The sequence below is a fragment of the Dermochelys coriacea genome, chromosome 5 (genome assembly GCF_009764565.3).
Source record: "Dermochelys coriacea isolate rDerCor1 chromosome 5, rDerCor1.pri.v4, whole genome shotgun sequence".
Classification (NCBI taxonomy): Eukaryota; Metazoa; Chordata; order Testudines; family Dermochelyidae; genus Dermochelys; species Dermochelys coriacea.
Window position 1 is genome coordinate 87,077,642 of NC_050072.1, and position 16,280 is coordinate 87,093,921.

Genomic DNA, 16,280 nt, shown 5'->3' on the forward strand with positions numbered 1-16,280 from the left:
TGACTGGTAGCCGTTGTCGACGTAGTCCTGGGTGCTCTTTTAACTTGGCGCCTGGGCAAACATGGGAGTGACTCGGCCAGGTCATTTCCCTTGTTTCGTCTCATTGCGATTGAGTCCTACCAGCAGTGCACTGTCTTTTAATCTGCAGCCAGCAGAAGATGATGGCCAGCAGTCATACTGCACCATCTTCTGCCAAGCACCCAGGAGGTGATGATGGCTAGCGGTCGTACTGCACAGTCTGCTGCCAGCAAGATGTATAAAGACAGATGAAGTGGCTCAAAACAAGAAATAGACCAGATTTGTTTTGTATTCATTTTCTCCTCCCTCCCTCTGTGAAATCAATGGCCTGCTAAACCCAGTTTTGAGTTCTATCCTTGAGGTTTTGAGTTCTATCCTTGAGGTGGCCATTCAGTTTCTCGCAAAGCCACCCTCTTTATTGATTTTAATTCCCTGTAAGCCAACCCTGTAAGCCATGTCGTCAGTCGCCCCTCCCTCTGTCAGGGCAACAGCAGACAATCGTTCCGAGCCTTTTTTTTGTGCAGACGCCATACCACGGCAAGCATGGAGCCCGCTCAGATCACTTTGGCAATTAGGAGCACATTAAACACAACACGCATTATCCAATAGTATATGCAGCACCAGAACCTGACAAAGCGAAACCGGGCGAGTAGGCGGCGTCAACACGGTTACGAGAGTGATGAGGACATGGACACAGACTTCTCTCAGAGCACATGCCCTGGCAATGTGAGCACCATGGTGCTAATGGGGCAGGCTCATGCGGTGGAACGCTGATTCTCGGCCCGGGAAACAAGCACAGACTGGTGGGACCGCATAGTGTTGCAGGTCTGGGACGATTCCCAGTGGCTGCAAAACTTTCGCATGCGTAAGGGCACTTTCATGGAACTTTGTGACTTGCTTTCCGCTGCCCTGAGGCGCAAGAATACCAAGATGAGATCAGCCCTCACAGTTGAGAAGCGAGTGGCAATAGCCCTGTGGAAGCTTGCAATGCTAGACAGCTACCGGTCAGTCAGGAATCAATTTGGAGTGGGCAAATCTACTGTGGGGGCTGCTGTGATGCAAGTAGCCAACGCAATCAAAAATCTGCTGATATCAAGGGTAGTGACTCTGGGAAATGTGCCGGTCATAGTGGATGGCTTTGCTGCAATGGGATTCCCTAACTGCGGTGGGGCCATAGACGGAACCCATATCTCTATCTTGGCACCGGAGCACCAAGCCAGCAAGTACATAAACCGCAAGGGGTACTTTTCAATAGTGCTGCAAGCACTGGTGGATCACAAGGGACGTTTCACCAATATCAACGTGGGATGGCCAGGAAAGGTACATGACGCTCGCATCTTCAGGAACTCTGGTCTGTTTCAAAAGCTGCAGGAAGGGACTTTCTTCCCAGATCAGAAAATAACTGTTGGGGATGTTGAAATGCCTATAGTTATCCTTGGGGACCTAGCCTACCCCTTAATGCCATGGCTCATGAAGCCATACATAGGCAGCCTGGAGAGTAGTCAGGAGCTGTTCAACTATAGGCTGAGCAAGTGCAGAATGGTGGTAGAATGTGCCTTTGGACGTTTAAAAGCGTGCTGGTGCAGTTTACTGACTCTGTTAGACCTCAGTGAAACCAATATTCCCACTGTTATTACTACTTGCTGTGCGCTCCACAGTATCTGTGAGAGTAAGGGGGAGACATTTATGGCGGGGTGGGAGGTTGAGGCAAATCGCCTGGCTGCTGGTTACGCACAGCCAGACACCAGGGCAGTTAGAAGAGCACAGGAGGGTGCGCATCAGAGAAGCTTTGAAAACCAGTTTCATGACCGGCCAGGCTACGGTGTGAAAGTTCTGTTTGTTTCTCCTTGATGAAACCCCCGCCCCTTGGTTCACTCTACTTCCCTGTAAGCTAACCACCCTCTCCACCTCCCTTCGATCACCGCTTGCAGAGGCAATAAAGTCATTGTTGCTTCACATTCATGCATTCTTTATTAATTCATCACACAAATAGGGGGATAATTACCAAGGTAGTCCAGGAGGGGTGGTGGAGGAGGGAAGGACAAGGCCACACAGCACTTTAAAAGTTTAAAACTTATTGAATGCCAGCCTTCTGTTACTTGGGCAATCCTCTGGGGTGGAGTGGCTGGGTGGCCGGAGGCCCCCCCACCGTGTTCTTCGGTGTCTGGGTGAGGAGACTATGGAACTTGGTTACACAGGGGCTGTAGCGGCGGTCTGTGCTCCTGCTCCTGTTGCAGCTCAACAATACACTGGAGCATATTAGTTTGATCCTCCAGCAGCCTCAGCATTGAATCCTGCCTCCTCTCATCACGCTGCCGCCGCCTTTCACCTTCAGCCCTCTCTTCAGCCCGCCACCTCTCCTCCCGGTCATTTTGTGCTTTCCTGCACTCTGATATTGTCTGCCTCCATGCATTCGTCTGTGCTCTGTCAGTGTGGGAGGACAGCATGAGCTCAGAGAACATTTCATCGTGAGTGCGTTTTTTTCACCTTCTAATCTTTGCTAGCCTCTGGGAAGGAGAAGATCCTGTGATCTCTGAAACACATGCAGCTGGTGGAGAAAAAAAAAGGGAAAGTGGTATTTGAAAAGATACATTTTATAGAACAATGGGTACACTCTTTCACATTAAACCTTGCTGTTAACATTACATACATAGCACATGTGCTTTCATTACAAGGTCACATTGTGCCTCCCCCCATCGCATGGCTAACGGTGGGGAACATTTCTGTTCAGCCATAGGCAAACAGCCCAGCAGGAAGGGGCACCTCTGAATGTCCCCTTAAGAAAAGCACCCTATTTCAACTATGATATTACTCTCCTGAAGATAAAACAGAGAGATAAAGAACGGATGTTGTTTGAACGCCAGCAAACATACACTGCAATGCTTTGTTCTACAATGATTCCCGAGTAGGTGCTACTGGCCTGGAGTGGTAAAGTGTCCTACCATGGTGGGTGGAATAAGGCTGCCCTCCTCAGAAACCTTTTGCAAAGGCTTTGGGAGTATATCCAGGAGAGCCACGAATGCCAGGGCAAATTAATCATTAAACATGCTGGCTTTTAAACCTTGTATAGTATTTTAAAAGGTACACTCACCAGAGGTCCCTTCTCCGCCTGGCGGGTCCGGGAGGCAGGCTTGGGTGGGTTCGGGGGATACTGGCTCCAGATCCAGGGTGAGAAACAGTTCCTGGCTGTCGGGAAAACCGGTTTCTCCACTTGTTTGCTGTGAGCTATCTACAACCTCCTCATCATCGTCTTCCTCGTCCCCAAAACCTGCATCCGTGTTGTCTCCATCTCCATTGAAGGAGTCAAACAACACAGCTGGGGTAGTGGTGGCTGAACCCCCTAAAATGGCATGCAGCTCATCATAGAAGCAGCATGTTTGGGGCTCTGACCCGGAGCCACCGTTCGCCTCTCTGGTTTTCTGGTAGGCTTTCCTCAGCTCCTTAAGTTTCACGCAGCACTGCTTCGGGTCCCTGTTATGGTCTCTGTCCTTCATGCCCTGGGAGATTTTCACAAATGTTTTGGCATTTCGATAATTGGAATGTAGTTCTGATAGCACGGATTCCTCTACCCATACGGTGATCAGATCCCGTACCTCCCGTTCGGTCCATGCTGGAGCTCTTTTGCGATTCTGGGACTCCATCATGGTCACCTGTGCTGATGAGCTCTGCATGGTCACCTCTGCTGATGAGCTCTGCATGGTCACCTGCAGCTTGCCACACTGGCCAAACAGTAAATTGAAATTCAAAAGTTCGCAGGCCTTTTCCTGTCTATCTGGTCAGTGCATCTGAGTTGAGAGTGCTGTCCAGAGCGGTCACAATGGAGCACTCTGGAATAGCTTCTGGAGGCCAATACCATCTAATTGCGTCCACAGTACCCCAAATTCGACCCAGCAAAACCAATTTCAGCGCTAATCCCCTTGTCGGGTGTGGAGTAAGGAAATCGATTTTAAGAGCCCTTTAAGTTGAAAAAAAGGGCTTCGTCATGTGGACGTGTGCAGGGTTAAATCGATTTAACGCTGCTAAATTTGACCTCAACGTCTAGTGTAGACCAGGGCTAATATGCTGAACTAACAGTAATACATAAAACCCAATTGATTTAACATATAATTGTTTTTTCTGGACTTCAGTCATGCGTTCTGCTTAAAAATTGCGGACACAATATGGCTGCATATTTTTCAGAGCACAATAATTCACATCAATAGAATGTGAGGTGTAGGAGAGATTTTGTAGTTTAGTAGTCTGCTATAGGAAGGTAGTATGTATTTTACTTGCAATATGACCAACGATTAAAAAAAATTAAGTGCCCAAGTTGAAAAATGTTGGCCTATATGCTCACTCTTGGGTCTCACCTCATGTGCATAATATGAAAAACAACAAGCAAGTTACTGATGATTAAGAAATTGTTCTATGTTCATATGGCAGATGCAAAAAAAAAAAAAGACTTAAAGGGCCTAATTTTGAGGCTGGCTTCCATTTTTGAAGGCACAAATTTAGGTTCACAAAAATTGTACCTTCAATTAATTGTGGGTGCAAATGTTATCATTTAGACATCTATGTACTTGCATGAGCCCAGGGAAATGAAGGCTAAGTTGAAGCCTTTTTGGGAAATCTTAGTATGAGGAACGAATGTAAGTCTTCAAACTAATTTATGAACTGTCTTAAGCTGGTCAAGTTTATGATATATAGAACCCACTGTTCTTATTCTGGTAAAATGTTTAGATTTTTTAATGCAGGAATTTTTCATTGACTGGAAGATGCATCTTTCTGTGAAAAAAATATTCTACATATGGTTTTGCAAGAGTGGGACTAAAGATATTTTCCTAGAATCTGAGTGATGATTTCTTATAACAGAGTAGATTTACTTACCAGTACTGAACATATACAGGTCATCAACAGCTTTTCCATAATGAACTCCACCATAGACATAGATATTTTCTCCTACTACTGCTGAACTGTGTCTGAGGGTCTGAGGTGCAATGCCATTGGTTTTTACCTTCTGCCATGTTAAAGAACCTAAAACAACAAATCAAAATTTTAGAGAATCTTCCTCTACTTTCACCAAGTAGAAAGGGAAACATACATTTTCATTTTAGTTTTTACACACTATACAAATTCTCCTCAGCACAGCAGCTCTACGAAAAAAACCCATCAGATCTGTCAATGTTTTTCACACGAGTGGCACACATGTGAAGGTATGCTCCTTGAGTCTCTGCAGGACTCTGATGATCCCTAGCTCTTTTTAAAATATAAGTTTTTTGGATTTTTTTTTTCCATTTCCACTCCCTGGATCTGGTGACTTGTGTGTGTGTCAATAGCCTAATTCATCTAGGAACAAAACCTCTGCTTCCCAAAGAACAAAATATTTGGAATTTTTTATCCACTTTCTCCATGCAGGCTCAACATCACTGGCTGGCACATTGGTTGGTAGCTAATGCTCTGTCCACTTTCTGTGCACCTGCTTTGGAAACAGAGTAGCAGCTGTGTAGTGCACACTCATTCCTGCATGGTTGGTACCAAAGTTTGTGAAGACTATGCAGGTGTGTGTAGGGTGGGAGTCTTGCTCTCTACAATCAAACACTTAGTGAATTATTGTTTCAAACTCTAAAATAGGTAAATATTCAGATGATATATCTGCCTTTTAAAAATATGGCAAGATTATGTTTTGGCAAAGAGGCTATTTGTGGAAGTAGATGTCTAGTCCTAAAACTAGAGAAGAAACAGAACTTTGCTTCTGCAAAAATCAGCAGGAGGGGAGGAGATATTTGAGGATTCTGAGACGAACACTTGTCCTTATCCTGCATCAGAATTCATGCAGGTGAAAGGAGACTGTGCTCAGGTGCTGGGATCCAGCCACATGGATCTGATTGCAGGATCAGGGCCTGAGAAGACAAGTGATACACACAGACTGGAAGGGGGTGGGGAGGGAGAAGGAGACAGATAATATATTTAAGTTCTCTGACCATATTTACATCTCATTAGGGGATGAATTACAGAACATAAAATTACCACCTTTCAGCCAACCTATTCCTAATTCAAAATAAAGTACCGAGCAGATTATGTTGGAGACTAGCAAACTGCAGACAGAAAACGTCACAGATTGTACAGTCTGCTGGAGGTTTGACCATTTTCCTGTTTCATTATCACACAGACAAATTGAAAGTCTATAGTCATATTAAGGCGGGGAGAGTGTGTGTTGAAGATAAAAGGAGAAAAAAACAGAGTGACCTCATGTAGAGATCCTATTACAGAGCACAAAATCACTAGAAGGAGGTGAATGAGGCATTTTTAGAATAACTAACAGAAATATCCAAAACATAAGACCTGGTAGTAATTGGGGACTTTAACTAACCAGGCATCTGTTGGAAAAGTAGTTCAGCAAAAGGCAAAATGTCCAGTAAGTTATTGGAATGTGTTGGGGAAAACTTCTTGCTTCAGAAGGTGGAGGAATTACTGAGGGAGGGCACCCATTTTAGATTGATTCTGACTAACAGGGAGGAATTGATTGTGAATCTGGAGGAGGTGTGGGTGAAAGTGATCATGAAGTGATAGATTTTATGATGCTAAGGAAAGGAAGGAGCAGCAGAATAAGGCTTCAAAAAGGAGACTTTTACAAACTCAGAGAACTGGTAGGTAGTATTACATGGGAAAAAAATCTAAGGGAAAAAAAGAAGTTCAGGAGAAACCACAGTTTCTCAGAGACAATATTTAAGACAAAACATCTTATAATCCTGATGCAAAGGAAGGAGAGAAAAAATAGTTAGAGGCCAATATGACTACATCAAGAGCTCTTTAATTATTAGAAAATAAAAAAAAATTCTATAAAAAGTGGAAACATGGACAAATTGCTAAGGATGAGCACAAAAGAGGCACACAAGCATATGGGGATAAAATCAGAAAGGCTAAGTCACAAAATGAGTTACATCTAGCAAGGAACATAAAAGACAAGAAGAGGTTCTATAAATACATTAGGAGCAAGAGAAAGATTAAATCAAGTATAAGTCCACTACTTAGTGGGAAAGGAGAGCTAATAATGTATGACATCAAGAAGGCTGAAGGGTTTAAGGCCTGTTTTGCTTTAGTCTTCACTAAATAGGTTAATGGTGACACACAATTCATATTAACAACAAAGGGGAAGGAACATAAGCCAAAGTAGGGAAAGAACAGGTTAAAGAATATTTAGATGAGTTAAATTGATTCAACTCAGCAAGGCTTGATGAATTTCATCCTAGGGTACTAAAGGAACTAGCAGAATCAATTTTGGAACCATTAGAGATTATCTCTGAAAATTCAAGGAGGACAGGTGAGATCCCAAAGGACTGGAGAAAGGCACTATGTTTGCCTATCTTTGAAAAGGAGAACAAAGAGGACCTGGGGAATGATAAACCAGTCAGTCTAACTTTGATACCTAGAAAGATACTGGGATAAATTATTAAACAATTAATCTGTAAGCACCTAGAGTATAATAGGGTGATGACAAATCCATGTTGGCTATTACTTAAGAACAAATCATGCCAAACAAAACTATTTTGCTTCTTTGGCAGGGTTACTGGCCTAGTGGATGGGGGAAGCAGTAACATGATATATAATATCTTGATATTTAGTAAGGCTTTTGACATAGTCCCACTGTGGGGTCAAGAAGGGGTCTGTTGTAGGTCTGGTATTATTCAATATTTTCATAAATGATGTGGATAATGTAGTGGAAAGTATTCTTATAAAATTTGCAGATGACACCAAGTTGGGATGGGTTAAAAGCACTTTGAAGGACAGGATTAAAATTCAAAATGAGCTTGATAAATTGGAGAATTGGTCTGAAATCAATAAGATAAAATTTGATAAAGACAAGTGCAAAGTAGTGCACTTAGGAAGAAAAAAATCAATGCACAGCTATGAAATGGGGAATAACTAGTTGGGCAGTAATACTGCAGAAAAGGATCTGGGGATTATAGTGGATCACAAATTGCATATAAGTCAACAATGTGATACAGTTGCAAAAAAGGCGAATATAATTCTGGGGTGTACTAACAGGAGTGTTGTATGTAAGACATTAGAGGTAATTGTCCCACCCTACTTAGCACTCGGCCAAAGCTGGAATGTCCAGTTTTGGGCGTCACATTTTAAGAAAGATGTGGATAAATTAGAAAGAGTCCAGAGGAAAGCAACAAAAATGATAAAAGGTTAAGAAAACCTGACCTATGAGGAAAGGTTAAAAAACTAGGCATGTTTAGTCAAGTAAACAGAAGAGTGAGAGGGGAATTGATTAGTCTTAAAATATGTTAAGGTTGTTATTAAGAGAACAGTGATCAATTGCTCTCCATGTCCACCGAAGGTAAGAGAAGAAGCAATGGGCTTAATCTGTACCAAGGGAAACTTAGGTTAGATATTAGGAAAAAAATTCTAACTATAAAAATAATTAAATATTAGAATAGGCTTCCAAGAGATATGGTGGAATCTCTGTCATTGGAGGTTTTCAAAAAAAGATAAGACAGACTTCTGTCAGGGACGGTCTGGGTTTATTTAATCCTGCCTTAGCGCAAGAGGATGAACTTAATGACCTCTCCAGGTGCCCTCCAGCCTTATATTTATATGATTCTTTGCCAAAAATTCCTTGACCTGGACAACCTTCTGCATAAGCTCTAAACTATTCCACCAGCTCCACTCCACAATGTTGTCTTCTTGGCATTGGTGAGCACAGTGCCATGTTACTGTACCTGAAAAATTTGTTCTCACACTTCTTACTTTATATGCAATAATCAGCTGTAGCTATTAGAAAGATTTTAATGCTACTTTTTTAGAGTACATCTACACTACAAAATTAGGTTGATTTTATAGAAGTCTATTTTTAGAAATCGATTTTATACAGTCGATTGTGTATGTCACACTAAGTGCATTAAGTCGGTGGAGTGCATCCTCATTACTGTGGCTAGTATGGACTTACAGAGTGGTGCACTGTGGTAGCTATCCCACAGTTTCCACAGTCTCCGCCACCCATTTGAATTCTGGGTTAAGCTCTCAATGCCTGATGGGGCAAAAACATTGTTGCAGGTGGTTTTGGGTACATGTCGTCAGTCACCCCTCCCCCCGTGAAAGCAATGGCAGACAATCGTTTCATGCCTTTTTTCCATGCTGATACCATACCATGGCAAGCATGGAGCTCGCTCAGCTCAGCTCACCATCACTGCTGATGTTGTGTCCTGGGTGCTGCTGTCAGCAGATGGTGCAGTACGACTGCTAACCATCATCATCCACCACTTCCACTGCAACTCTCCTCTCCTGCTCTTGTCAATGAGCTCAGTCTCAATAGCAAATTTCTCGATGTTGTCGTCATCCACCACTTCCGCTGCAACTCTGCTCTCCTGGTGCCATGAATCCACCTCGGATGTCCTCTCGTCATTCTGTATAAATATCTATTCTTGTGGCATCCGTCGTCATCCACCGCTTCCGCTGCAACTCTGCTCTCCTGCAGACGCCATACCACGGCAAGCATGAAGCCCTCTCAGTTCACCACTGCTGTTGTGAGCACTGTAAACACCTCGTGCATTATCCTGGAGTATATGCAGAACTGGGCTAAGAGAAGCCAGCACGAGGATGATTTTGATGAGGACATGGACACAGACGTTCCTGAAAGCACAGGCTGTGGCAATTGGGACATCACGGCGGCAGTGGGGCTGGTTGATACAGTGAAACGCCAATTCTGGGCCCGGCAAACAAGCACAGACTGGTGGGACCGCATAGTCTTGCAGGTATGGGATGATTCACAGTGGCTGAGAAACTTTTGCATGCATAAGGCCACTTTCCTGGAACTTTTCGAGTTGCTTTCCCCTGCCCTGAAGTGCAGGAATACCAAGATCAGAGCTGCCCTAACAGTTGAGAAGTGAGTGGCGATAGCCCTATGGAAGCTTGCTATGCCTGACTGCTACCGGTCAGTCAGGAATCAGTTTGGAGTGGGCAAATCTACTGTGGGGGCTGCTGTGATCCAAGTAGCCAATGCAATCATTGACATTCTGTTATCAAGGGTAGTGACTCTGGGAAATGTGCAGGTCATAATCGATGGCTTTGCTGCAATGGGGTTCCCTAACTGTGGTGGGGCAACAGACAGAATGCATATCCCTATCTTGGCACTGGACCACCTTGCCAACCAGTGCGTAAACAGCAAGGGGTACTTCTCAATGGTGCTGCAAGCACTGGTGGATCACAAGGGATGTTTCACCGACATCAACGTGGGATGGCTGGGAAAGGTGCAAGACGCTCGAATCTTTAGGAACTCTGGGCTGTTTGAGCAGCTGAAAGAAGGGACTTGCTTCCCAGACCAAAAAATTACCTTTGGGGATGTTGAAATGCCAATAGTTATCCTTGGGGACCGAGCCTACCATTTGCTCCCATGGCTCATGAAGCTGTACACAGGCAGCCTGGACAGTAGTAAGGAGCAGTTCAATGATAGGCTGAGCAAGTGCAGAATGGTGGTATGTTTGGATGTTTAAAAGTTCGCTGGCACTGTTTGCTGACTAGGTCAGACCTCAGCGCAACCAACTTCCCATTGTTATTGCTGCTTGTTGTGTGCTCCATAATATCTGTGAGAGTAAGGGGGGAGACGTTTATGGAGGGATGGGAGGTTGAGGCAAATCACCTGGTGTCCAATTTTGAGCAGCCAGACACCAGGGAGATTAGAAGAGCACAGCAAGGCACACTGCGCATCAGAGAGGCTTTGAAAACCAATTTCATGACTGGCCAGGCTTTGGTGTGACAGTTGTGTGTATTTCTCCTTGCTGCAAACCCGCCCCTTTTGTTGATTTTAATTCTCTGTAAGCTAATCACCCTCCCCCCCTTCGAAATAAAGTAACTATTGTTTGAAACCATGCATTCTTTCTTTATTAATTAAAAAAAAAAGGGAGATAACTGACAAGGTAGCCCAGGTGAGATGGGAGAGGAGGGAAGGACAAGGCCACCTTGGTTATTGTAGCCACACTACAAATCAAACTGTTTGAATGACAGCCTTCTGTTGCTTGGGCCATCCTCTGGAGTGGAGTGGCTGGGTGCCCGGAGCCTTCCCCCCCCCAGCCCCGCATTCTTGGGCATCTGGGTGAGGAGAATATGGAACTTGGGGAGGAGGTCAGGCGGTTGTACAATGGATGCAGCGGGGGGTTGTGCTCTTGTTGGCTTTCCTGCAGCTGCACCAGACGCTTCATCACATCCGTTTGCTCCCCCATTAGCCTTAGCATCACCTCCTGCCTCTGCTCTTCGTGCTCCTGCCTCTGCTCTTCAGGTTCACTTAATGCTTTCCTCGCCTCTAACACCGAATGCCTCCATGCATTCAGCTGGGCGCTATCAGTGCGGGAGGACTGCATGAGCTCGGAAAACATGTCATTGCAAGTGCGTTTTTTTCGCCTTCTAATCTGCGATAACCTCAGGGACAGAGATGATAGGGGGAGTCTAGAAATATTTTCACCTGGGGGAGACAAAAAGGGAGAGTAAAATTTAAGATGATACATTTCTGAGAACAAAAGGGAGACTCTTTCACAGTGAATCAAGCAATTCACAGCAGACAGCACATGTGCTTTGGGTACAAGGTCGCATTTTGCCTTTTATATTGAGTGCCTGCTGGTATGGTGACACATCACACATGGCTGGGCAACAGAATTCGGTTTCCAGACAGCCATGGTAAGGCAAAGGGTACGCGGGGTTGGCTTCTTATGCATATCATGTGGAAATGGTTTCAAACTGCAGCGCCATCCTTTCCCATAGCAAGCAATGGGTTGGGTTTCACATTTAAACGAAGGGGCTGCGGTTTTCGGGTGGATGTGCAGCACACACCTCCCCCTACTCCACCACATGGCTATTCTCCAGGATGAACGCTTTTAGCCAAGTGCAAACAGCCCAGCATGAAAGGGGTCCTTTTACTGTTCCCTTACAAAAATTCCCCTATTTGAACCAGGTGACTGTATGATATCACTCTCTTGAGGATAACACAGAAAAATATAGACCAAATGTTGCTTGAATGAGGCCAAAACCCAGGACCATTCGCTGCCATGCTTTGTGCTGCAATGATTCCAGAATACTTTCAAAGTACCTCCAGGAGAGCTTCATGGAGATGTCCCTGGAGGATTCCCGCTCCATCCCCAGACATGTGAACAAACTTTTCCAGTAGCTGTACTGACTGCGAATGCATCCCAATTCTTCAGGGAAAATCAAACATTAAACACTATTGCTTTTTAATCCTGTACTGTAGTTACAAATGTGCACTCACCGGAGGTGCATTCTCCAGCTTCAGGGTCAGGGATCCCGCCTTCGGAGGGTATTGGCTCCAGTGTGATGAAAAGGTCCTGGTGCCGAGGAGAACAGATTCACTGCTTGCCTGTTGCACATTCTCCTCCTCCTCCTCTTCCTCATCCACAAAATCCTCCCCCCCTGTTGTGTGAGACTCCCCCCTTGCAGGTGTCCATGGACAGTGGTGGGGTAGTGGTAGGGTCAAGGCTCAATCCAAAGCCCACTGAAGTCATTGGAAAGAATCCCATTGACTTCAATGGGACTTATATCAGGCCTTTAACTCACATATTAAACATTAGCACAAAGTGTACTTCCATGCTCATGGTATACTCATCTTTTCAAATAATGATAAACTGTCTGATTGAGACTGCACTTTTTATTTTCATTGTTTTGTAAATTTACATCATGAATTTAGTTGGTACACACCTTGTCTGTTACTCATTCCTTTATTTCTGTTGCTACTTACTTGAAAAAATAATAAAAAAGCTTATTTATCAAAAAAGCTAAAGCCTTTAAAATGTGTTATTTTTGCAGAATAGCAAAACAAAGAAAAATGAATAACGAGAGGGGTTGGTAAAAGTCTATCTCATTTACCGCTCAGAAGCCGTACAGCATGTCTGCAGCATTAAATCATTTGTATAGAGAGTACATATATCATAGGTCACCTCTCTGTTACCAGCAACTTTTTATAGTATTACCAAACAATCTTAAACAGGTTTATTGTAATAATGTTTTACAATAGACCAACTCAATAATATATTTTTGTAATTACTGAATTCTGCTCTTGATTTTTGAGCCAAATTACATAGTAATCACCTTCAGAAAGCTTTCCAAAATCTTGTGCAAATCTCCTAATGTGTGTAGGCAAATTAGGGTCACATACAAAGCAAACTCTGTGTGTTGCCCTAATGCATATTCTGAAGTCAGGGATATCAGCATATCTAGGCAAGGTGCTCGTGCACTTTTGTTCATAATATTTTGAAAATTTGGCCCTTACTTTTGAATTTTGATTACTATTTAATGTTTTTTACTTTGCAAAATAAATAAATCCAATGATCATACAGTACAAAGTGATATAGATATAGTGTTTATATTCTTGGCCTCTGCTGAAGAAATGTGAATATACACTGAAAACGTGCATTAATCTTTGGGGGAAAACTTACTTCCCCCCCAAACCAAATATATAATGTACATTATGCAACATGTCTGGGAAAGTTTCTTGTACATTAACTTTTCAAAATGTAGCCCTTAAAGTTTTATTTGTTTTATGTATGAATGCTTACAATATAACTTTTAGAGGATCTTGCCCCAGGTCTAGCTCAGTGCCTACAAGTATGTTCCTTTGTGGAACTAGTTAGTCTGACTTGAAATGTAGTGCATCATGAACTGACATTTGGTACAGAATTAACCTTTCACTTGGAAAGCTTACTGCAGGGAATCTCACCCAGTAATAACATTGCCTCAGAGACTGAAGTAAGAAGACAAATGTCAATGAAGACCTGAAGAAGACTTCTGTGTAAACTCATCTCTCTCACTAACAGAAGTTGGTCCAATAAAAGATATTTACTCACACCTCATCTCTCTAATACCTCAAAGAGGCTTTCTTAAAGGAGCTGTATTCCCTTTATTTCTCTACAGGGCATGGAAAAGTAAACTCTAGAATTAGAGTAACAGCTACATAGCAATAAACTCAGTTAATCCATTGCCAACCATCTTTATTTAGGTAACTGACTATGAAACAACATCTACACAGAATTAGCTCAATTTTTGTGTGGGATTAGGTCTAATAAATATTTCTGCCAATAAAAAAAACCCAACAGATGCACTATAAATGCAGATTCTAAAGCATATTTTGTTTAGGTTTCATCTTCTAAAACCTCTCATTCTCAGATAATTACAGCTCTCAATCTGCAGAGAGCATAGTCTTTTCCATACAAAAGATAAGGATGCCATTTTTGAAGGAGGGTAAAGGTGTTAGGAGTCATATGTGGGGCGGTCTTGATTATTAATACATTAAAATAATCATTGCAAGTTTTCATAATGAAAGCAGCATATTGTTTTAATTTGAATAATGGTCCCTTACACTTGTCATTACCTTAGTGAACTATAAATAGCACAAAATGTAATCTTATATTTTTACTCACTAAGATTAAAGCTGTAGACTCCTGGAAGACATTCTTTAGCATCCTGGGTTGAACACCCTCCAAATAAATATATCTTCCCTCTTACTACACTGTAATGAAAAATAATGATTTTACAATTGGTTCATAAAACATATCTTGAATTATTAAAAGTGATTTATATAGAAAACCCATTACATTTCTTGATTCATTCCTGTTAGCAATGCACATATATAAACTGTATTTTGTATCCAGCTGCAATAAAATTTTATCTGGATTCCGGTTAAAGTTTTTACCTCCCCACTAATAGTGTCTACGCTAAAAAGAAAAGGAGTACTTGTGACACCTTAGAGACTAACACATTTATTAGAGCATAAGCTTTCGTGAGTTACAGCTCACTTCATCGAGAGTGAGTACTCCTTTTTTTTTGCGAATACAGACTAACACGGCTGCTACTCTGAAACCAGTGTCTACGCTGTTTGTTTAGATTTACTAAAAGGTACAATGTCAAGTTGTTTAGGTCCACAGACTTTAAAACTATTATAGAAAAAGATGTCCTCTGATTCCAAGAATATAGTAAAAAGTTCTTCCCACTCCATCACTGAGTAACTAAAATATTCAGTGTTGTTTTGGCTTCATGATATATCTAATAACGAAGTGTGGATACCCCCTGCTATTCTGCAAAAGCTGTCAGTTAGCAAATATTTCTAGAGCTTTGCACATTCCTGCTGATGCCATGACAAACAAGGAAATACATTTTATTTTCAAGTTTCTAAGAAAGCATTACAAAAATGAATTGTATTTTTTTAATTGAGGAAAATAGTTGGCAGTACCCTTTTACCCAAAAATGGAAACATGTCTATGTATTTAAACCAAATTCATCTATAAATTAAAAACCTGGAAAGCAAAAGCACATTGATGCAATAATTTGAAATTTAATTAATCATCACTGTTAAAATGGTACCTTTTAAAATGGTCTCTTTCTCAAATTTGCCTAATGTGAGCTTTTGTATTCTAGCCTCAATTTCCTTCTATTTTTTTACATTGTATTAATATTAATGGGAACTGAAAGTGGCAGCAAATAAATATCATATATCATCTTATTGACACCAGTGCTTCATAGTTAATGTTTTGAAGTGCTTTTGAGATATAATGCTTTGATAAAAGATGTTAATAAAGTGCAAATTATTTCTTTTTAGTCAGTGGTTATTTCTGCAGTGTTGGTTTTGCTAAAGAAGGATTTTGTGCTGCACTTTTATCTACCTATTGCATACTCCCAACTGTTCTATGTAAGTTGTTCCAGCTAAGCAGCACTTTTTGTAGACATACATGTCACTTATTGGCTTAAAGTATGGATACAACCTTGTTATAATGATTCATTATCGTTCCTGGAAAACAAGGCAGTATTTAACATCCAATGCATTCCAGTATCCCTAACAAATTTCACTTACATGAAGATGAATTAATGGATGTTATTATGAAAATCTAGATTTCTTGAGCCAAGAAGCTGGATAATTACAGTATTTCAGAACAGCAGGCTTAATTAATGTAAGCCAAATCACAAGTCTTTTGTATCTTGCACATTAGTGTTTATTTACCTTGCAGGAGCAGACAAACTTAAAGAGTCCACTGTTATGGCCCACATGGGGCCATGTTATGGAAGTTAGAGATTATAAATGTAAGCCTCAAGTAGAGACCATTTTAAAATAAAGTGAAGTCAGTTATTTTCTTCACAGCCAGACTTCCACTTGTCTCTTATCACTGAGGACTCCTTGCCATACAATTGTTCGTCTCTCAGGAATTCTGTCTGTTTGTAGTACTGTACGTGTCACATTAAGTGAGTTCCAAACCAACAAAATAAAACATTTCTGAAAAGGCAAA

At 42.0% G+C, this 16,280-nt stretch overlaps 1 protein-coding gene across 1 annotated transcript in view; it reads right to left on the reverse strand.

Annotated features, from left to right (window-relative positions):
• LOC119855830 (acyl-CoA-binding domain-containing protein 6-like) overlaps positions 1 to 16,280 on the reverse strand; it is a 94,442-nt gene that overhangs the window by 64,461 nt on the left and 13,701 nt on the right. Inside the window, exons 6-7 of the mRNA XM_043515468.1 lie at positions 14,424 to 14,512; positions 4,885 to 5,031 (exon numbers count right to left, since the gene is read on the reverse strand). Of these exons, the coding sequence (XP_043371403.1) occupies positions 4,885 to 5,031; positions 14,424 to 14,512 (236 nt within the window). The remainder of the gene's footprint in view (positions 1 to 4,884; positions 5,032 to 14,423; positions 14,513 to 16,280) is intronic.